Here is a 21,947-nt window from a genome sequence, read left to right as displayed (position 1 = left end):
GCAGGAGAAATGGAGGGAGGGTCCTGGTGGTTGTCTGTGACAGATTCATGTCTTGTCATGTGTGACCCATGGTCATGTGATTAAACTCTGAGAATATAAGACACAGTGTCAGAAGCCACCCTCCAAGTGGCTGAGACTCTTCTGTTCACTCAGCAGTGATGCACAGAGGAGACACTTCCTACGAAAGGACTTGGATTCCTTAGGAGCAAGTTACACTCCCTGCCTCCCTGAAAACCATGTTCTAATGCAGGAGGGCACAGAAAGCAAAGTCAGATGTGCTCGGTGGTCCATAAACTGACCTGATGATATACTTGGTGGTCTATACACTGGCCTGATAATGTGCTCTGTGGTCCATAGGCTGGCCTGAAGATGTGCTCAGTGGTCCATAAGCTGGCCTGATGATGTGCTCCGTGGTCCATAAGTTAGCCTGATGAGGCAGGACAAAGGAGTATGGGGAGATTTTTCAGTTAGCTAGGCTCTCTGAGAATACTTGAATTTTCTTGATTTTAGTCATCTTTTCTTCACTGGTTCACCCTTTGGTGGGTGAAAATCCAGATGCTGATGGGAACCCAATAGCACATCTGCTGTTGTGGGCTCTGGTGGATTTCTCTCTGAGTGAGCGGTCAGGAGTCTGACGTGTCCTAAAGGCTAGATATTTCATCTGGAGCTTTTGGGCACCTCGGAAACACTAATGGGCACGAATGTACCAGGAGCCGGGGAATTAGCAGTGTAATTTAGTTGGAAGAGAAGGGAGAGTGGTGCTAAAATGCTGGTAACCATAGCAACATGATACTGACAGTTGGGTCACCACCAAGGAGAATATTGACTGACTGAGCACTCCAACACTGATGGGGAAAGTAGTACCTTGAGTCTGCCAGGGTGAGGAAAATCACGGATGCTGTGGTTCAGTCCTTGCTGCCTGCCCGGTGGGCTGATCTGTGATTTCTGCTTCTTCTCCTCTTAAGACCATATAATTGCTGTTCATAGATGCCTTCTGGGTTAGCCTTTTGTGATTATTGGTAAACCCAGTCTGCAAAAGTGACAGAGTATTAAGTCTTAGAGTGTTTGTAGATAAACTGGCTCCCTTCCCCAACCCCTCCACTCTAAAATAAATATCCTGTATTTTAGGAAAAAAAATCCCTCTTCAGTCCTTTCTCTTTTCTCACAGAGAAAATATGAAATGAGAAGAGGTGATTAGAAATATCCCCGTCTGCTAAAGAGAAACAAATTGATAGATTCCATTTATTCCCGGAAGATATCATTTCTTCCGACCCTTCGAAGCAAGTGGCAGGGACTTGGCGATAGATAGATAGAGAAAATGTTTCTTGTTTAATTGTTATCAAGCAAAACTGCTTCTGAGTGTGCAGAGGGGAGACTTGCCCTCTGCATTCAGCCTCTGTGAGACGTCAGCTTCTGAACCCCGCCCCCGTCACAGCATGTGGTCCCTCTGCATGGCTGGCTGACAGTGTGGAGCGGCTTTGAGATGCCTGGTGTCTGCACTGAGAACTCCAGCCTTGCCCCTACTAATGCGCAGGCTCTGCCCCAGCCATCTTGCTCTTGACCTCCAGACGTCTAGCCTCATTAGCTTTCGCGTGCTGTGGGAGCCCTGCGTGCTGAACACTCGCCTGCTGTTCCTTCTGTCAGTGCGATGCACAGGAGCAGGCAGCCGGGAACACAGGTACAGCGGACGGCCTCCTGCCCTTCAGCCTGAGACTCAGAGAAAGCACACACAGCGGCCAGCAAGCTGGGGGAACCCAGAGAAGTGTTATCTCACACATGCAGGTTTGACTTTCCTGCCAGCTAGACATGATTCTGTGGAGGATGCCAGGCAACCGCGGGAGCCGAGATGTTCTTCCTCATGCGGAGTTTTTATCTCTCCCTCCCAGAGTAGGCTGTGATGCTGTTGGCTTCATCTAGGTTACTATAAATTAGACATCATGGCTCCGGAGGAAATGCAAGGTCACAGTGTGCCTGGCATGAAGGATGTGAGGGCCGCATATGCCAGCCTTGATGGTGAAAAATGAGCAGTGTTGAACCCCCACCCCCTATCCCGAGTACTCGCTATTTCAGGTCTTTCTCTCCAGTCAAGCAAGGTGACTCTCACTACGATTGTTTTTCCTACTAGAGATTTGCTTGAATGTTTGTGCTCTTGCTAGATACACTAATGATAGTATATCCATTAGCTTCTGCCACTTGGTAAAGCACCCCAAAGCTTTAGTTGAATTAAAATAGGGATGTTTAAGTTTGCTTTCTGGCCCTCGCTAACCCTGCTGGGAGAGTCTGCAGGCTCTGAGATCTGACCTGGCTCCTGGCTTATGCAAGATGACATCTTGCACCTGTCTGCTGGCTGGCTGGACTGCGTGCCTGTCATCCAGCAGGCAAGCCTAGGCTTGCCCTCACCTAACAGGCAAAATTCTGTGAGAAACGGGATGCAGGAAGGGCCTTCGAGGCCTGTGTTCAGAATTCTGGGGTCACAGCTGCAAGGTTCTGTTGGTCAGAGTTTGTTCTGGGAGCAGCTGGATTCAAGAGGCGGGAAATAGATGCTCCATCTGAGTAGGGGAGCTGCAATCATGTTCTGAGGGTGCTGGGCATGGAGGTCACAATGGAGACCATTTTGTAAACAATGTGCTTCACATAATAACCCCATCTATTATCTGCTATTGTGCTACACTCCCGAGAAGCTGCTATTGGCTGTCATTCTTTATGGCGGAGACAATCAGGCAGAATAAATTCATCAGCCCTGGCTGCTGAGGAGACTCAGATCTGGAGAAAACTGGAGGTTTCCACACATTACAGATATTTTCATCTGTCCCCTTTTCCTACCACCCTCTCCCCCCAAAAAACAAAATAAAACAAACAAACAAACAAGGAAACCTTATTGCCTTGGAGCCGAAGTTGTCTAAAGTGAAATGACTGTTCTCTGAGGCTCTATTCCCTCAGCCTAATTGCATAGCAGCGAAGTGTTTTTCTGGGGTATTGTGCATAAAACAAAGAGGGAAACACCATCTCCAGCCAGCCAGCCTGTCCGTCCCTCGCTCTGGTTGGCAGGCGCTCTGTCCTGTGTGTCGGGATGCCTGAGGGGGAGTAGATAGCAGGGCCGCTCCGTGCCAGCCTCAGAGAGACTTGCCCTCTCCTCAGAGAGGGTGGAGGGTCCTCTTTCCCGCTTCCCACATGGTCCAGGAGCTTCTAGCCCACATGCCTGCTCACCGTGGTCGGGGCTCTACAGCTTTGCTTCCAAGAGCCCAGAGGGAGCCAGTTTGACTACTGGAGATTCGTAAAAGAACTGTGGTGGCGGCACAGCCTTCCCCTCAGAGATACTAAGAGGCAGACTGGGGTTTTCTGACTGCCCCTCTACTTTCTATTGATAGTGGTGGTGCAATGTTCCCTTTCCCACAGTGGTATCCTCCTCCTGTCTTACCGTTGGGCTTCCTCGTTTAAGAACATGATCCCCGTTTGTCCTGTGTCCTCCTTTGTTCCCCTACCTGACCAGGGAGCCCAGCTCGCAGCCTTATTTCTTCCTGCATGTACCCTCTGCCTTAGCCAACACCTCCAAACTCTCAGAAGACAGAAAAGACCATTGCATTAGTTAACTGTGCATTGCTGTGACCACAATTCCCAACAGAAATGCTTGCTTTAACTCCTGCGTCCAGGAGGTTTTAATCTGTCACAACAGGGAAGGCCTGGTGGTACCAGCACTTGTTGCAGACTGTGCATGCCCCATGGGCCCGGAAGCAGAGGGTAGTTAAAGTCAAGTAGAGACTATGCGGAACCAGGAGCTTGTAGCCTACAGAGACTCACTCCTAGTAACCTACTTCCTCCAGCTAGGCCCATTCTTTCAAGGCTCCGTAGCTTTTCTAAATGGTGCTACCTGTTAGGGACTAAGCACTCAAAATAAAAACATATCAGATATATTTCACAGTCAAACCATATGAGATATCAAGAGACTAAAGCCAAGTGTTAGCCCCATATCACTCTTCCTGGAGAATGCAGAAGCTAGTCTGGCCTTTGCCTTTCTGGCCTCTAGAGGTCCCCTCAGTCTTTTGGCTGTGGGACCCTCCCAGTATCACCTTCTCTTCTCTGACTTTTATCCTTGCCTGCCTCTTCCTTATAAGGGCCCTTTTTATTATACTGGTCCCACCCAAATAATTTAGGATAAACTATCAGTTCTGGGATCCTTCATAATCTCTGCCGAATGTTCTAACCATCTCAGGGAATTTATCCACAGCTCTGGGCATTGGGATGTAGACATCTTTCGGTGTGCATTATGGTTCCTACCATAGACCTTTTCATTAGTACCTCCTGGGTGTTTCCTCAGGGTCCTTACATTCAGCCCTAGAGTAGAGAGTGCTGCCTCAGTGTCCCTGCTTGCCCGTTTGCTCTGATTCAACACCCGAGCCTCTGCACTGTAGGACAGAAGCTGCTTGGCGAGGCCCGGGTCTCGCTACTGCTGATGGCTCTAGGGACTGTTCTCCAGAAAAGCTTTGTGCTCCCTGCCCCGATTTTAGACATGGAACTTAGACTGCCGGTCAGAGGGTAAAGGGTAGATGTACTTGTAGCTCTGGGAGATGCTGTCAGGTTTTTCTCTAAGAGGGTGACTCAGTTTGCCCTCCCATCAGCAGTGTGCGAGGATGCTTGTTTCCTGGCAGGGTAGTAAGCAGAGTGGGCTGTCACACGTGAAGGTTGGATCTATAGCGAAGAGTGCCTCGGGGTAGCGTAACCTGCGTTGACTTTGTTATGAGATGCTTAGTTTTTCGGTGTGTTTAATGGCTATTTAATGTTTTTTCTTTCCCCCATTGCCATATCCTTGTCCCTTTTAAAATTGGGACCATGTTTTTTTCTTGTCAATTTTTAAAGTTCCATGACATAAGCTAAGGTTTTGCCCATTTTGTTTTTTGAATTTACATATTGTGTCTTTTGCCGCGCAGGTGGGTTTTATGTAGTCTAATGTGTTGTTTTATGTATCTAGGATGTGTTCTTTAGAAAGCATCTGTTCGGTCCTTTAAACATGAAACTAATAGGATGTTCTGAATTGGAGTAGTTAGATATAGGCATTTATGTTTTCGAAAAATTGCAGGAAAGAGACACTAAAGGAATGATGTGGATGAAGAACAGGTCAAGTTGGTCCTCATCACCACAGATCCTGTATCTCTGAAGTCTCCTGCCTACTAAGTTTACTCACCTGACGTGGTGAGCTCATGGTCATTTGTGAATATATGGCAAATAGCCCAGCATTTGAACCACCCAGCATCGATTGTTCCAGCCAGGGCTAACAAAGCCATGTTCAGCCTCTTTGTTTGGTACTTATGCCATAAATAAACGTCTTTTTCATGGTCTGTTTGGGTAACAGTCTCCTTTTCCATAGTGATTTAAAAAAAAAAACCGCTGTCCCATTCTATGGCCTTGCCTGGTCTGGAACTCTCTAGACAGAACAGGCTGACCACAAAGTTACAGAAATCTACCTATGAGTGCTAGGATTAAAGGCGTCTGCCACCCTGCCAGGCATCTGTGGTGATTTCATTGTTAACAACAGCCCCCAAGAGCAGGACTGAGGTTCCTAAGCATGGGGTCCTGTGGTGTGCTTTACAGAGCAAATGCAAGGATTGGATTAGGTTGTTCAGTCTCATGCTGCTGGCTGAAAATTCAGCAATCAGCAAGACACAGCAAATGGAGTGACTTTAAACAAAAATAGACACAATAAGGTTTGTGTTGGCTGGGCAACAAAAATACCGGAACTACTGAGAACCCGGCTCTGCATTTCCTTTGGCTCAGTTTCACTAACTCGGTGGTCTTTATAGAACATAATTACAGAGAGTTCTCGAGGATGGATAGATGCTTGCAAGAACACTAAGATCAGAAGAGAGCCTGGCATGGTGACATTCTCCACGAATATTAGCACTGGGCTAGCCTGATCTACATAGTGAGTTCTAGGACAACCAGGGCTGTCCTAGAGAGAGAATGAATAAGATACGTGCTTGTAAAACTCATAAGTGGAAGAGTGCAAATTATCTGTCAAGTCGAAGAAGCTGTAGCCTAGATGACAAGAAAAAGGACTGTGTTCAGACAAAAACACAAGGGGGTGGAGGAGCAGCGAACTGTAGGCTGAACCCAGGACATGGCATAAAGTTCCACTGTGGTGTGATTCGTTGCATAGCCCTGTCTCTCTCATGTCTCTGGTAATGGTGGTTGGTGGTTCGGGGGTCAGAGATGATGTCCAACCGTCCATGACACACAAACAGGCTGCTATAAAACAGAAAGGAAGACTTGGGATGATACAAGAGCCTTGGAGTCTTAAGTAGGGAAGCAGTAGTCAAAGAGTAAAGGTGGGAAGATGAAGTGAAGAAATCCCTTGGAGGCAGAATAAAAAGTATTTATGAAGTTAGGCGAAGCAAGGTAATGAAATTAAAACAATGACTTTTAACTAACAGTTGGCCCAAGAAGAAGGGAGACCGGATGAGGAGACAACCAACAATGACTCTGTAAAAAGAGATTACTTTTCAGAACGGAAGGACAAGAAGCCACAAAGTATATGCCTGTCAAGCATGCAGTCTTGAATAAAAATGCTCACATTAAAACAAAATGTCATGACGTTTAAATATCCTAAAAATTGCCAAACTCATACAACAGGCTACACTCAGGAGAAAATAATATTTAATAATATATATTTACTTGTAAGAAATAAAATGTTATGGGTCCTTTCAGCATGAGGTGTGCTCAGAGTTCATCTACCAGTTGCTGATGAACAGGAGTCTCTGGGTCCCTCGCTGTCCTCGCCGGTGGCTGAGGTCTGTTCGTATCTAAAATCTGAGAGTTGGAGAGTTATAGGCAGATTGCTAGGTGACTGAGTCATGATCGGAGAAAGGGCAGTCTCGTGTTCTGAGTTACTCATTAGACAAGCTCTTGAATCCTAAACCGACAGGATGGGGATTTAGGGAGAGTGTTGGTCTAGACACTGTGAGTCTCCCAAGTCCTGACCTACAGGGGAAAGAAGACAGGGATTTCTCCAGATCAGGAACTGTGAAAACTACTCTTCCCGCCAAATTAGCAAGACATTGTTGCTTTTTCTCTATGATAGCCATGCTTTCTGTGAACCACTGTGTTACAACTGCTCCATTTTCACAGGTCCATGTTACTGCAGAGTGGGGATCCATGACCCACATGTCAATTGCAATAGCTAATATCTAGAAACAATACTTACAATTTTTTAAATGGAAAACAGATGTCATTCTAGGATTTTGTTTCCAAATTATCAATTAAAGATGGAGACAAAGACTTGCAAGGACCCAAGTGATTTCTAGGCACTGTTTCCTGGGGAGCCACTAAAGGATGTGCTCCAACAAAATGAGAAGATGCAAGAACATGCAGGTGGAGAGTCTACACAGAAAACAAGGGTGGCAAAGCAGCCAGACAGGACTGGATCAGGGCCTTAGAGCGCTCCAGAAATGGTGACGCCAATCGAAAGACATGATGGATGAAGGCATGAATTTATTGTTAACACACAGAATAAATTACAAGTTCTTGTGACTCTTAGGGAGGTGGGATGGTTATAGTCAAACAATGGGAAAATTTAAAAATGTCATAAAAAAGAAGGCATGGTCACAGTATAACTCAGCCTGTTACTGATTTGGGCTCACAATCTGTCACCCAAGTCATGTTTGGCCACCATCTTCAATAAGCCAATTAAAATAGCCAAAAGCAGAAAAAGAGAGAGTTATTCAATGTGTTCGTGTTGGGAAGATGCTCAAAAAGATCCAGTGAATCCCCCAAGTCCTCTTTATGGTCTTGAAATGAAATTAAAGTTTAAATGAAGGGCCAAGGTCTGTGGAAATACAAAGTCCTGGTCACCAGCCCACCATTGACCCCTCATTGTCTGGGCTTTAAGTAGAGTGAGGGATGGTTTGTTCTGGGGCCAAATTTTAATGGCCATGACCTAGAGGGCTGGGCTACCAGAGCACCATGTCCCCACGAGGAAGCAGTCTCATTAAGTTTTATGGTAGCAGAACAAGGAAAATCATAATCAGTTTAAAGCTAGCTTGGTGGAAACCTGGGAGGGGCAGTACAGCAGATGGGGACGCTTTCCTGTAGGCCTCAAATGCCATCTGATGATGTGCTTAGCTTTGGGGTGGTGGAAGCTGCTGGTCTGCTCTGTTAGTGGATTCCAAAACGTTCATAACTCTTGGTCACCGGATGTTAGCTCTGACGCAGACACAGGCAGGATATAACTTCAGGAGACAAAGCTAGCCAAGGTAAAGTAATTGACCCCTGGACCTATGACATCCCAACCTCTCCATCTTACTGACTCCTACATCTCCACAGACAGAGCTGCTTCGGGGGAATATTCATTCATAGCCTCATACTGTAAGGCGGCCTGACGAGTTGTCATAACTCTGTGACATCTCTAAGAGACAAGGTCCCCTGTGGCTAGGTTCTTTCCTGAGGAAGTTCCCTTTCTTTGGGGTCCATGGTCTCAGTAACCTGAGATTTGTAGGAAAGAAGTCGGTGGAAGAAAATGAAAGACCGTCTTTATCTGTCCACGGCGCCAGCTGTCATTACAGCGTTTGGGCTTTGAGTGGGTGTGTGTTGCAGACACAGAGCAACAGACACAGAGTAAAACATTCACAGCATCCCTCGAAGTCAACCAAGGAGCCCTCAGAACGATGATGCTGGAATTGCTGTGATAGACATATAGACAGAAAGCCCCTGCGCGGACAAGCATCCCATTAGCTGGTTTTACTATATTTATAACAGTAATCTATATTGGAAAATAGTTTCTCCATTAACTGTCCTTAAGGGTACGGGATCTTTACTCTTAGGCTGTTTTGTTCTCCTTCAGCTTGTTACAGAGTGAGGGGGGCGGGGGCAGCCTGGCCCAGGACAGGCTTCAGAGGACATCGTGAGACGGACATGATGGATTCTGAAGTGGGAGGGCCAAGTCCCATCTCCAGAGCCAGCTTCTCAATGAGCATACACAGCACAGGACAGTCTCTGCTGTCACAGTCTATATGTAGGGGCTGCTCTGCATACACAGCACAGTCTCTGCTGTCACAGTCTATACGTAGGGGCTGCCCTGCATACAGCACAGAACAGTCTTTGCCGTCACAGTCTATATGTAGGGGTTGCTCTGCATACAGCACAGGGCAGTCTCCCACCACAGTCTATACGTAGTTGCTGCTCTGCCCCTGCTGCCATTAGTGGCCTTTGCTTTAGCAACTCCCATTGGCCCCATAGTAGATAGGATTTCCTTGAGGCACACCTCAGATGGTTAAAACCATCAGCAAGCATATGGACCAGAACTCTCTTTTTTTTTTGTTCTGTGCAGAATTCAGGGGTCCCCAGCAGGGAAGAAGTCTCAGATCTCAACTGGCCCTTTGTGCCAGAGAAGAGATCAGCAGTGTATCCCTGAGGCATAGAGGGCAAACCTCAGGGCCCGCGGAGAGAGAGGGCCCAGTGGTGAGTAGTAGGTGGTGCAGACAGAGGTGCAGTAGAAGAGAAAGCCTGGGTAGAGAGGTGGAGTGGGAGAAAGGCTTGATGGAGAGGGGTTCATGGGACCGGTCAAACCCAGCCCGAGTCTGCTCAAGCTGATAGAACAGATATGCAGAAATGGAGGGACAGAGCAAGGACATGAGTGGCGATGAAAGGACTTGAATGCCGAGCTTCTCTGGTCCATTGCCGTTTCTTTGCAGGAACTTTGTCAAGGTCTGGAAAGACGGTAGCTTTAACATAACTTAGGCCAGTGATTTGGGTTGTCGTGGGCATATTAAGGCCAGATATGGAGCTGACCTGAGTCCCTTTTTTTTTCTTTTCTTTTCTTTTTTTTGGGGGGGGGCGGTAGCCTATTGTACATGATAAAGGTCTAAACAGCCTGGGGCTATTTTCCTATATGAAGCATCCTTCAGTTTGGAAATGTTACCAAAGCCAGATTGCCAAAAGTTTCCCAGGCAGGCTTCCTGGAGGGAACTATATAGAAGAACAAAAGACTACCAGCATCTGGTGTGAGATGGAGTTGAAGCCCCAGTGCCCTTATCTGTGGCCAATGTTGTCTGTGCGCTCCAGAAATGGCAAAGGTAGCCCTCTTGAGTGCTGGAGGTTAGTATAAAGGCCAAGAAGAGCAAGTCACCATTCCTGCCGGTAGAATTAAGACAAACTCGCTCCGCTTGCTCGGCCAGTGTTCGAAACTGTGGGTGAAGACTCTGGGCCCCATACTGGGTGCAATTCAAACATAGAGAGCTTGGAAGATGCTGTGGTCCTTGAAAGGTTAAGAAAAGATGAGAATGGGAGGTGGAGAAAGACACCTGGAGAAGAAAAGGCCTCATCTGTCTGGACCCACCGGGAAGCTCTTCTTGTTTCTCATCACCAAATGTAATATAAACCAGAGTTGTAAGTTGGAGGAGCAGACAGGCAGATGTCAGAACAGCAGGGCGGGGTTTATTGGTCTACGAGGTTGGTGTCCCCAAACCCTGTGGCTCATGCTCTGTGCCCAAGGATACAGAGACCACTCCCTGCAGGATCTGAGGAGTTTTTGTAGTTTCTGAAGCTACAGGGTTTGGTATCAGGCTTATGAGCTGCTCTTGGAAATTGCAGGGTCGGAGATGAGTCAGTTGCCTACTCTTACTTTCTCAGGGCTCCAAGCTGTGTGATGGGGATTGCCTAAGTCCCAGAATTCCATGGGCAGGGAGCAGGTTTATTGAAGTCTTGGGCCTGTCTTAAGGCTCTGGTTTTGGGGTGTGGATTTCCTTTAAGACTGAGAGACAAATGTGTCTCCTTGGAGTATTTTTATTTCTTCCGGGCCCATTGCATGCCCAACACTGAGCAGTGTTTACAAAGCTATAATCAAACACACTCTGACTTTAGATTTCATTAAAATAACATAATAGAAATTACAGACAAGAAATAAAGAAGACATTGACACTCGGGCTGTATGTTCTCTTTCTGGACAGTGTGTGCTCTCTCCATTCTTTCCCTGCAGAGATCTTTAAACATGATCAAAAGTCAAACGGACTTCTTAGTAAATCATCCGTTCTGCTGGCGTACTCTTTGGAGGGCAGGGTAAGATTATGTTGGATGTGGTTCTCTGTCTGTGTGATTTACAATCACTGGAAAAACTGCCCAGGCTCAAAAGGGGAAAGGCCAGAAATACAAATGAATTCCTTTTATACAAGTTGAGAAAAACAAAACAAAAACAAAAATATAGGACATGATGTTCCACTTTTTCTGTTTGTGTTGTTGTTTGTTTTTTGACACTCCAGGTGTGATGAGAGAATAGGTATCCAACACATTAGAGAGTTAATCAAAGTTTTTGTTGTGGCTTACAGAAAGAAGCGTCTTTGTATTTGATAAGGGGATGGCTTTTGAGTATTGTAGGTGCTTTCTTTCTTCTCCTTCGCGGGAGCGACACATAAAGACAGATCAAAGCACCTTCCTCCCGGATCTGTATCCTGCCCCCTTTCTCAACTAATGGAGTTAAAAGTGTCTTCCACTTGGAGTGTGAGGCTCATGTGACCTTAGAAATGACATCTTACTGTATTGGTAACAAATAAAGCCTTTCCCATAGGTGCTTATGGAAAACCATATTTAATATGAATTAAATAGAAACCAGCCCAAAAGGTCCAAGTGGGAGAGCCTGGCAGGTGCAGCTCCCCCTCCCATCTGTATTTTATTCATCAGCTCTGATTGACAGCCGGAAATTAGCACTTGAGCGTGAATGCTGCAAGCTCTGTAGATGCACTGTATATTGCCTGTTCCTTTGGTCATTAGGATTCAGCGCCCCATGGCTGACATTTCTTCCCTCCGCATGGGCCAGGGAGGGCATGTTTGCGAGAATTCCTGCTGTTTCTCTCTTCAAGATAGTGACAAAATGAAATAAGATGGAGCGAAATAGGAGTGGTCCCGGCAGGGCCTGTCTGAGCTGGCGGTCAGGCTGCAGGCAGGGGTTGGTCATTGTCTTGCACTTCTGGGCTCCTGCAGAGAAAAACCTGGCCTGGCTACAGCCACCAATGAAAAGACTGCATTTAGCCATGCGGGGCTTTGTGAAGGCGCCAAAGCTTGACATGGTTGCTATAGTTACTGTCTGATTGTGGTAGTTTGTCACAGTGCTTGATAAAGTGGGAAGGTTATCCATGATGGGCCCAAGTAATCAGAACCTTGCGAAGCTTGAGTATATGGATTTAAATTGTTCTTTCCCCCCTCCCATCTTTAAGCTGGGGGCGCAGGGGTGAGGTTAGAGAATCTACAGCAGCCACAGGGGTTTGCTTTCAGCTGTGGAAGCTTGTACTAGTCAGGAAGGAAGGTGTCCATATGTCTCGAGGGCCAACAGAAATGAGGGTCATGCTCCTGGCACCACTAAGCCATGGCTGGCATGATTGTGGCTTTGAGAGGGGCTGCAAAGACCCTTCCCTGGCCCGTCCTGTAATGGATTAGGTCATGTCTTCCTGTACTGATTTTCCATTCTCTCCTTTGTCCTTTCCTCCTGCGTTCTCAGCTTTCTCAGCTACAGCAGGTCCTTACACAGCCGTCTGCCTTTCTTCTCCTATGGATGATAAGAAAGTTGAACTGAAAATGAAAAAGCTGGGGGATTCTGGCTTCAAAAGTATAGATACATTTTTTTTTCTTCAGAAGTGACCCAATGTTTGTCTAGGTGGCAGTCTCATGCCCATTAACACAGCGACTATGGTGGCTCTGGCATGCTCCCCGAGTCCTAGCTCTCAGCAGGACAAGGTCTGAGAACCTGCATTCTCACCCCCCCACCCCCCGCTGCCAAGTTCACAACTGAGGTCTGTACTACAGGTGACTGACCAAGGTCTGAGAGCTACAGCATGGCCTGAACTTTACAGTTTAGAACATCACGGATGAATCAGTTACCAGGGACACCGGTGACTTGGTAGCCAGGGTGGGGCTGGTGCCCAGTTCTCAAAATGATTTTATTTCCTCCGCTTCTCTCCCAGTTTCCTAGTCCAAGGCAGTCAGATCCACCAGCAAGACCCCTAAACTTCCCACAGGGAGGCCTTTCATGTTCTCCTCTTAGAGAACACATCTCCAAGTGAAGCCCACATTGGTATTGTGTACCTGGCCTGGCATGCATAGACCTGGACTGATGTTCCTTGCTTTTCTTCTGACACTCGGTTACTGTGGCCTACGAGCAGGCCAGTGCACACTTTGCTTGCATGTGTGTTGGGTGCTGTGAGCTCCGGAGGTAGGAATGAACCTCAGTTCACCTTCCTCTGCGCACAGCTTCCAAGTAATGAGGGGAATGGATCTAAGGGGGTTCTTCTGATTCAAGAATCATAACTTTCATCTTAAAGGAAATAGGGATAATTTGTTCTGGAGCCATTTTGAGTGGTCATGACCTTGTAATACAAATTTAGTTTATCCAAAATTTCAGCTTTCAGCATAGTTTCACGAAGTCTTACAGTTTCACAGAACAAAGGTCATAAATCAAAGCAAGTTTAGAACAGATTGGTGGGGACAAGAGAGGTGTCAGGGCAGATAAACAGAGCTGCTCTATAGCCCAAGATGCTATCTGATGATGTCCTTAGCTCTTGGGCTGGTGGAAGCGAGTGGTCTACTGAGTTAATAGATGGCAAAAGGTTTCTATTTGTCTATCACAAGATGTTAGTTCAGACACAGAGATGGGCAAGGAATGGCAGTTCCCTAGAACTAGAACTAACCTAAGATGCGGTAATTAGTCCCTAGACCTGCATCATCTCAACCTGTCTACGGTACTAGAGTTCTGATCCGCCAGTCATCCTTCACAGACATAGCTTTCTTTCAGGGGTTTTGTTCACAGTACTAAGGTTGAAGGAGCCTGGATAAACGCCATTTTCCTAAGCCATTTAATTGAGAGGGAGAGGCCAGTGTATACCCAGGACAGGGTGAGGACCATACTTTTATTCTTGTGCTGAGCCCAGAGTTAGAAACAGGACCTGTGACGTCAAGATGTCCCTAAGATGTCTCAGTGCTTTTGCCTTATGTTAGGGGTACCTCTGTGTGCCAGGGAGCTTTACTTTCGAAGTGTAAAACAAAGCGCAACTATAATTTGTTTACCCCTGAGAAACAGGGCTCACAACCCAACACAACTGCTCTGTGTGTCACAGAGCTACATGGATGCAAATGACTTGATCAGTTGTTAAATGAAATCGAATTCCCCAGGACGCCAGAGCATCTCTGCTAGCATATGCTAGGTATGGAGAAAAGTCGCTGTGCTTCTTCACTGAAACTCACTGGAGACCATCTATCCAGACAAGAATAACACAAAATTAATCAGTTCCTCTTTGGGCTCTAATTTCCTTACCAACTGCATAGCCCAAGTTGACCTAGGAAGAAACTGTTTGACTCTAAGTTCTCAAGTCTTCGGCTCACATCCTCACAGACCCTCTACTCTGATTGGTTTGGTTGGATCAGTGGGAGGAACAATCCCTGTGGTGGTACAACAGTGCTCACGGTGCCCTTCCCCCACAGGGTGCCGAGGTGCAGACAGACTACATGCCCCTGCTGAACTCACTGGCGGCCTACGGATGGCAGCTCACCTGTGTGCTGCCAACTCCCATACTCAAGACTACAAGGTAACAAGAATGGAACTGATGGTTACTGCCATTGTCCCTGATACCTGGATCATCTCTTTGCAGCATGCCTGTGGGCTGGCACTGAACCTCTCTGCCTTGGCTTCCACCACCAGGGTTTCACTTACCTCTCTCTTTCCCCTTGCTCACACGGAAGATCCTTGGCCAGGGTTGCCCTGGGAGACTGAGATTAGCCACCTGGGCTGGCAGGACACTGCACCAACAGATGTCAAAGCAGTTCAGTGCATACTCTGGGCTCTGGGTTTGGTAGTATTGTGTATATAGAACTTCAAGTAAGAGGGGAGGGAGGGAGGGAGTCAGAAAGAAAAGAAGAGAGGAAAAAGAGGAAGAGAGAGGGGGAAAGAGAGAGGGATAGAGAAAGAGAGAGAATCTGAGAGACAGAGATCAAGACCTGTAAGGTAGATTTTCACCTTTGAGATAGGATCTTATTCTATCCCAAGCTGGCCTTGACCCTATGACGCTATACTTCTCCAGCCTCAGCCTCCTAGATGATAGATATGAGCCACCATACCCAGTTGATCATTTTAATTCCATTTTCAGTCAATGAAAGTGTGCCCTGGGATAATAAGGGATTTGTCCAAGATCACAATGCTGATCAATGTCCCCATGAGGCGGATATGCAGCCCCAGAGTCTTAGGCCTGGCTTATCGGATTCTTTACAAGTTCAGGTTCATGGGTGCTTTCCCCTTGGCCTTGAGCCTTGTCATGCAAACCCTAAAAGACCTCCCATCTATCTTTCAGCTCCTCCTGACTTTCCTTGGGTATTTAATTGTAGCTGTAGTTCCCATTTCATGGGTGAAAAGTAAAGGTCAGTGAAGTCTGTTACCACAGCCCAGGAGTTCAGCTCCCAGGGCTGCACCCAGAAGAGCAAAAGGAATGTCTTCAGAGCAGCAAGAACCTAGGAAAGTTTCTAGAAAGCTAGAAACACGTGCTTTCTGATGGTAACCTAAGAAAGAAGGAACAAGCACACACTTTCTGATGGTAACCTAAGAAAGAAGGAACAAGCACATACTTTCTGATGGTAACCTAAGAAAGAAGGAACAAGTACACACTTTCCTGATGGTAACCTTCTCTTTTACTTCAACTGAAGAAATCCCTTTCTGAAAACCTCTGTCCACAGAGCTACATCTCTTTACAGACAGCTACATAACACTTCTCTCTGCGTCTCTCAGACTTCTCCTTCTGTACACTCAGCTACATCTCCCCTACAGTATATGTGCACACACACGCATGCAGGCGTGCGTGCGCGCACACACACCACACTTTTCACATTCCTACTTCCCCTGCAGCAAAGCCTCTGGACAAGTATGAATCACATTTTTGGGGTCACACAGCACTTCTTGAGTAAACAATAAGAAACAGAGCCAAACTGAGCCCACAGTTTCCCTCAGGCTGGGTAGGTCGCGCTGAGCAGGCGCGGTGAGTAAAGTAAGCAAGCAGCTCTGCAGTCAGGGTCCCAGACAGGGAACGACACTGGAATTCAGGACTAGAACAACGAACAGTTAGCTGGCTCCGCCTTGAGGTTGGGAGTACGTACAGAAAGTTCATTGCTGACAAAGTTAGGACCTTGAACCAGCAATGAACACCTGGAAAATTGTCCTGTGTATTCGTCTCCAGGGGCAACCAGTTTGCTTTGAATTTGATCTGAAGTCTAAATTATCTGTCTTTGTGACAGAGAATACTATTACTTTCCTATATCAGACTGAGTAATGAAAATATCCTAGTATTATTTCTATTCATCAGAATTATACAGGTAAAGCAGGAATCATCTTCCTGGCCATCCACAGCTCTGTGTGCCCATAGATAGAATATATGCTTGAGATAAACACACAAGCAGTAGGAAAATACCCGTAGCTGGTTTTAGTGGCACATGATTAAAATTACAGAGAGAGACAAAGTTATACATAGGCAATGGTCTTGTAAGCCTTGCTTCACGAGATTCTCTCCATCAGATCTAGTAGTTCGACTAGTGGGTCAACCTCATGGATATTGATTATTGTCTACAGTATATTCTCAGTGGCCTGAGAGAAACCCTGTCTTGAAAAATGGGGGCGGGGAGGGAGAAGGAAAACAAGGGGCTAGAGAGATAACTCAGTGGTTAAAAGCACTGACTACTCTTCCAGAGGACCCAGTTCAATTCCTAGCACTCACATGGAGGCCCACAACTGTCTGTAACTCCAGTTCCAGGGATCTGACACCCTTGCACAGACATTCGTGCAGGCAAAACACCAATGCACATAAAATAAAATAAGGCAATAAAGGGTGGGGGTGGAGAAAACTGGTCACCTTAGTATTTCTGTCAAAGGGACAGCATGATGTCCTGCCTCCTCTGACTTACAGCATAGGAGCTGTCTAGTACCCATTCCATCAGTGTGGGTTAGACTTGACTACTGTGTGCCACCTCAGCGCTAGCCTGACACTCCTGACATCAGCACACCTGTAGGAGCTACACAGTAGCCAAGCATGCTTACCAGCTCTCCCTCTACCCCCTTCATGTCGCACTGGAGGGCTAAGCTCACTACCCATCCTTATTTTCCTGCTGAACCATACCAGAAATACCAAAGACAGACTTGAAAGACTCTTTTCCTATTGGGACTCCTTAAGCACTAATGTACCCTCACTTAGCCAAGGCGCCAGCTGCCGCTGCCCATCAGGGGTAGGGGAATTTGTAGCCAGGACTCAGGGATAGCCAGGCAGCATTGGTTGGTGTCTAAGGTAGCCCTTGGCTTGGGGTGGGAAAGTAGAAAAGAGGAACTCTGACTTCCCTGTCCGGCAGCAGCCTTCCTTCACCGTGGGGATGAGGCTGTATCTGCAGGGGACCCATGCTCATTCTCAGATCCTGTGTTGTAGGGAAGGGAACGTGTCCACCAAGCAGATTGTGTTTCTTCAGAGACCATGTCTACCTCAGAAAGCCAAGAAGAGGGAATCAAAGGTAAGACTTCTTTACCCTGCCCTCCCTGTTTCCTGATTTTACCTCTGAGCATCTCAGCTTCAGATGGGTCTGTGCCATCCGGGCCTCTCCCAATTCCAAAGGCTCTTGGGGCATAGGGAAGACGCTGGTCTACATTGAATCATAGCAGAGGATGCTGAGATGGATTGTTGAGGAGCTTCTCCTCAGGCTTCCTGCTGGCATGACCATCAGGGCAGTTGACAGAGACTCTGGTCACCAGGCGGTGCTAGAGAACCCCACAAGTCTATTATTAGGACCCAGAGTCAGCTACAATTTGACATAGGCCTGTGGTGACCTGAGCGCATGGTCAGATGCTCTTCCTGGTCTCAAACAAGCTGGCTGGAGCTCTGGCCTGCAATGTCCCTTAGGACATTGGAGTTTGCTGATCTTGGCCCGGTGAGCTAGAGTGTATGTGTAATCCCTGAATGGGGATGTGGAGACAAGAAGATGAGTTCGAGGCCAGCCTCTGCTCTGTAGGAGGCCTTGTCTAAAAACTAAGCCAGAAGTTCATTAATCTTAGTAGAGGAACAGCTAATCTCTTCTTGCTAGGACCCGAGTCAGAGGTCTTTGACTGGCAGTTTGTGATGTAGACAGATGCCAACATAGTCTGTGGCAGTTTGTCCCAGGCCAGTCTGTGCTGAGCTTTGCCAGGCACTCTCCTCCATGCTGGGCTCATGCCTAGCCTGGGCACATCACAGAGGGACACTTTCTGTACTCAGGGTTCTCTTCCTATGTCCTGACACAGCCTAGCATCTGCTTCTGCTGAGTAATTTTCCTGTGGGCCACCGTTTGGGTCTGTAATGTCCTCAGAAGGTTTGGGTGCTGATGGCTTGGTCTCTACCTGATAGTGCCGTTATGAGATGTAGTTAAACGTTTGCGAGCTGGGGCAATGGAAGGAAGCTGTCCATGGAGAGTATGCACTTGAAGGGGATGTTGGAGCCCCTGCCCTTCTCCTCTTGTGGGTTCCCTGTCACCGTGGGCGAGCAGTCTCCACCCCCACTCTACCTTCATGTGCTGTCTCACCAAAGGCAATAGAATCACCAGACTACAGACAAAATCCTCTGAAACCGTCAGCCAAGCTTCCTTATTTTAAGGTGACTTTCTCTTGAAGTTCTTCATTTATTTTTGTTCATGCGTAAGTGGGTTTGCCTACACATATCACTTGCTGGTGGTGCCTGTGGAGGCCAGAAGAAGGCTTTGAATCCCATAGATCAGGAGGTTGTAAGCTGCTTGGTGTGGGGGCTGGGAATTGAACCTGGGTCCTCTGCAAGAGCACCAAGTGCTGAGCTGTCTCTCTCTCCAGCCTCCTTGAGGTGACCTTATTTTATTACTGCAAAAGAATATGGATTATCATGCTATAGGTGTGCTTCTAGCTCCTCAGGAAGAGACTAGCATGTTGAGTAAGTCTATTAAAGCCCCAGTTAGTCGCCACTTGGACCTACTGTGCTCTGTTTTGATGGCCATGACAACCAAGCTGCCAACCGATTTAGCTCTGCACAGCTGGCACCGCTCCCAGAGTCCCCACTCTTTGTCCCTAGTGCTCTTCTGACCCAGAGTCCCAGGTAGGAGCATCCTGTCACTGAACAGATTGGAGTTCCCGTGACCATCCAACAAACCCTGTGGGTTGCCCATTCATTGAAGGAATGCCAAGGTGGTGAGGGCAAGAAACCAGATGGGCTGGGGTACAAGGGAAGAAGGCCACTCTCCAGGCTCTGTGACAGGTGACAGCAGAGGGGGACCGGAAACAGCTGGCAGTTACCATTAACCACCAGGAGCAGTCAGTCACCGCCTGGAAGATGGATAGCCCTGAACTGATATCAGGTAGTGCTCAGTCACAGGCTCTCAGGATGGCACCTGTCACAGAAAGGGACATTCAATAAGCAGCATACAAAATTCACTACTAGACATGGAGGGGCTGGACTTTGGCCCCTTGGTGAAAACAGCTCGAGAGCCCCTTGCCTGGTGTCTTCTTGTGGATCACCTAGGCTGTGACATGAAGACTTTGGCCTCCCACAGAGGGGTTACGGCAGTGGTAGCCTGATTTGGGGGTAGATTTTTTTTAAGTGCCAGTGGAACTCACTTTCCTCAGGGAAAGTATAGAAGTCATTTTTTTTTCCCAGTCAGTAAGGCAACCTCAATGGCTGGGTCAGTGCAGACAGACTGCTCTCCCTTCCCCCGTACTAAGGCCAAGACTAGCAATGCGGGGCTAAGCAATGGGGTTCTAGCAATAAGGGCTCTCCATGAGACCCCGCAGAGAAAGGGTGTGGGCTTCTAGAAAGAACTGTGTGCACTTGGTGTCTCAGTTTCTGGCCCTGCTGTTCACACCTCAGCTACTCCACCTGGGTCTGTGTCCCATCCTGACCCTGTCAGCAACTGCATCCAAGTCTTCAGTGCTCCTATAGGCTAGGCTGCACTTTGCCTGCTGGTTCCCTCTTACCATGTGTATTAGCTGCTTTCTCGTTGCCATCATCAAACTCATGGCAAGAGCACCCCTTTCCCTCCACAGCACCTACAAATCTAGAATGGACACAAGGAAGGTGTTAAACAGGCCCTGGGGGTGGGGAAGATGTTTGGAGTCAATCTTGGTGTAGTGGTGTCCAGGGACCTGGGAACTGCTGGGGTTGGAGACGAGAAGTAGAGGGGACTAGAAGGCTCCCAGAGACGGTTTGTTCACCTCCACCCTTTCTGCTTCCTAGTTCCAGTGGCGATTCTCCCGGGAAGAGACGCGCAGCAGGCAGACGAGGAAAACCAAAGGGAAACGCAGCACGAGAGACAAGCAGCAAGCAGAGGAGAATGAGAAGAATCTAGAAGACCAGTTCCCCAAGGCTGAAGATGTGGGGAACTGTGTGCTGGGGACACAGCAATGGGACAGAGCCTCTGAAGAACAGCAGGGCTTGAGGGCTGTGCAGAATGGTCCTGCTGGCCACAACAGGGACTCGGTGGCCGCCAGACACTCAAATCCCAGCATGGAAGCCGAGCTTGCTGCAGGGCCTGCTCCAGCAGAGGCAAATTGAGTCCGTGATTTGTGCTAGGCTTGCAATGTGATGGCAAATCTTGGGACGCTTGCTAGCAGCTGGTTTGTTCTGTGTTACCCTTTGGCTTGACCTATCGTTAGCTCAGCGGGCCCTGCGAGGGCTGGTCTCTGGCAGTATTGTTTTCTGAACAGCCACTGGAAAGCTGTCTTAATGATCCGCTTATGGTAGAGTGCAAGGTTGGGCTGTTCCTCCTAGACCACAGAATTGGAGGTCAGCTTCCACCCCTTCCCCCAAGGAAGGGCATGGACCATACAGCACCTGCGCTGCCCCACGGGGATCCAGGGCACATCTGGGTCAACTTCTGGGGCATCTTTGCTACAAACCAAGATTTTTCGCTCACTCTTACATGCTGCTGCTATGGGCAAGTACTTCAATAACTATCCCACAGCTCTTTGGGCTGCCCTTCTCCGCCTGAGCCCTGCAGCTCTGCACACAGCTCCTTCCTCCTGAACCCTGGAGGCCCTGCTGTTTTGAAAGGTGGTGATGTTGGGGGAGGGAAGGCGTTTAGACAGACACCTCCTGCCTTTCTCGGAGTAGTTTATATATAGATACTGCTGATCTGGAAGCAAACAGGTCATTCTCTGTGCTCCTGCTCTTACAGGGTGTTCAGAAAGTATTCTGTGTTAATATTAATGCCAAAAAGTGTTGTTTTAAACTTTGTATTCCACACATCTTTGAATACGTTGTGTCATTTTGGGTGGATGGTAACTGGGTGCCCTTGTGTGCTATTTTTGTTGGTGTGTCAATGACTGAGTTGTATGCTGTGCCTGTCACTTGTTTTTACTGTCCATAAAGTGTGGTGAAGGCTTTAAGTAGACGCATCTGGCGAGCCTTGGAGAGAGAACACCATTGTCTCAAGGGAAACAGCCTGTCTCGTTCTTGTTTAGTTACTTAAAGCAATAAATGGTCTGAGCTCAGTGCGTGGCGTGTTTACCTCGTCACTACAGGTCTGGCCCTCAGGCCCTGGCCGCAGTTTCTGCCTGCTGGCAGTGTGGTAGACCGTGGCAGACCGAGCCACCTAGGCACATTGGGGTTTCGAGCTTTGTTTCAAACAAACAAACAAAATGGAGAGTGAACAGGAACCAGGTGAGCAGGAGATCACAAGCTGGTTGTGAGCAAACTCTCTTACCATCAGCAGTGATTCGGCATTGTGGTTTCTAAGGTTTGAAGTAGGCTGTTTAATGAGGGAAATCTTTTTTTTTATTTCCAAGTTTATTAAAATAAAACCTGTAAAGCTTCGTGTAGACATATCTTTTTTTCTCATTTTAGGTGTACGGGTGTTTTGCATGTGTGTATGTCTGTGTACCCGTTGCTTACCTAACCTGCTGAGCCCAGAAAGGGTGTCAGATCCCTGGAGCAGTTCCAGAGGGTTGGGAGCCTCCCAACCTG

At 47.7% G+C, this 21,947-nt stretch overlaps 1 protein-coding gene across 3 annotated transcripts in view; it reads left to right on the top strand.

Annotated features, from left to right (window-relative positions):
- Rftn1 (raftlin, lipid raft linker 1) overlaps positions 1–21,475 on the top strand; it is a 192,991-nt gene extending 171,516 nt beyond the window's left edge. For all 3 annotated transcript variants that reach the window (XM_050165080.1, XM_050165078.1, XM_050165079.1), the window contains exons 8-10: positions 14,452–14,555; positions 17,424–17,505; positions 20,220–21,475. In XM_050165080.1, coding sequence (XP_050021037.1) covers positions 14,452–14,555; positions 17,424–17,505; positions 20,220–20,537 — 504 coding nt within the window. In that variant the 3' untranslated portion in view covers positions 20,538–21,475. The remainder of the gene's footprint in view (positions 1–14,451; positions 14,556–17,423; positions 17,506–20,219) is intronic.
- Positions 21,476–21,947: the final 472 nt, after the last annotated feature.

This window comes from Alexandromys fortis, unplaced genomic scaffold (assembly GCF_014885135.2).
Source record: "Alexandromys fortis isolate MF-2015 unplaced genomic scaffold, M_Fortis_MF-2015_v1.1 scaffold_121, whole genome shotgun sequence".
NCBI classification, from domain to species: domain Eukaryota; kingdom Metazoa; phylum Chordata; class Mammalia; order Rodentia; family Cricetidae; genus Alexandromys; species Alexandromys fortis.
This window is presented reverse-complemented; position numbering and strand designations above follow the sequence as displayed.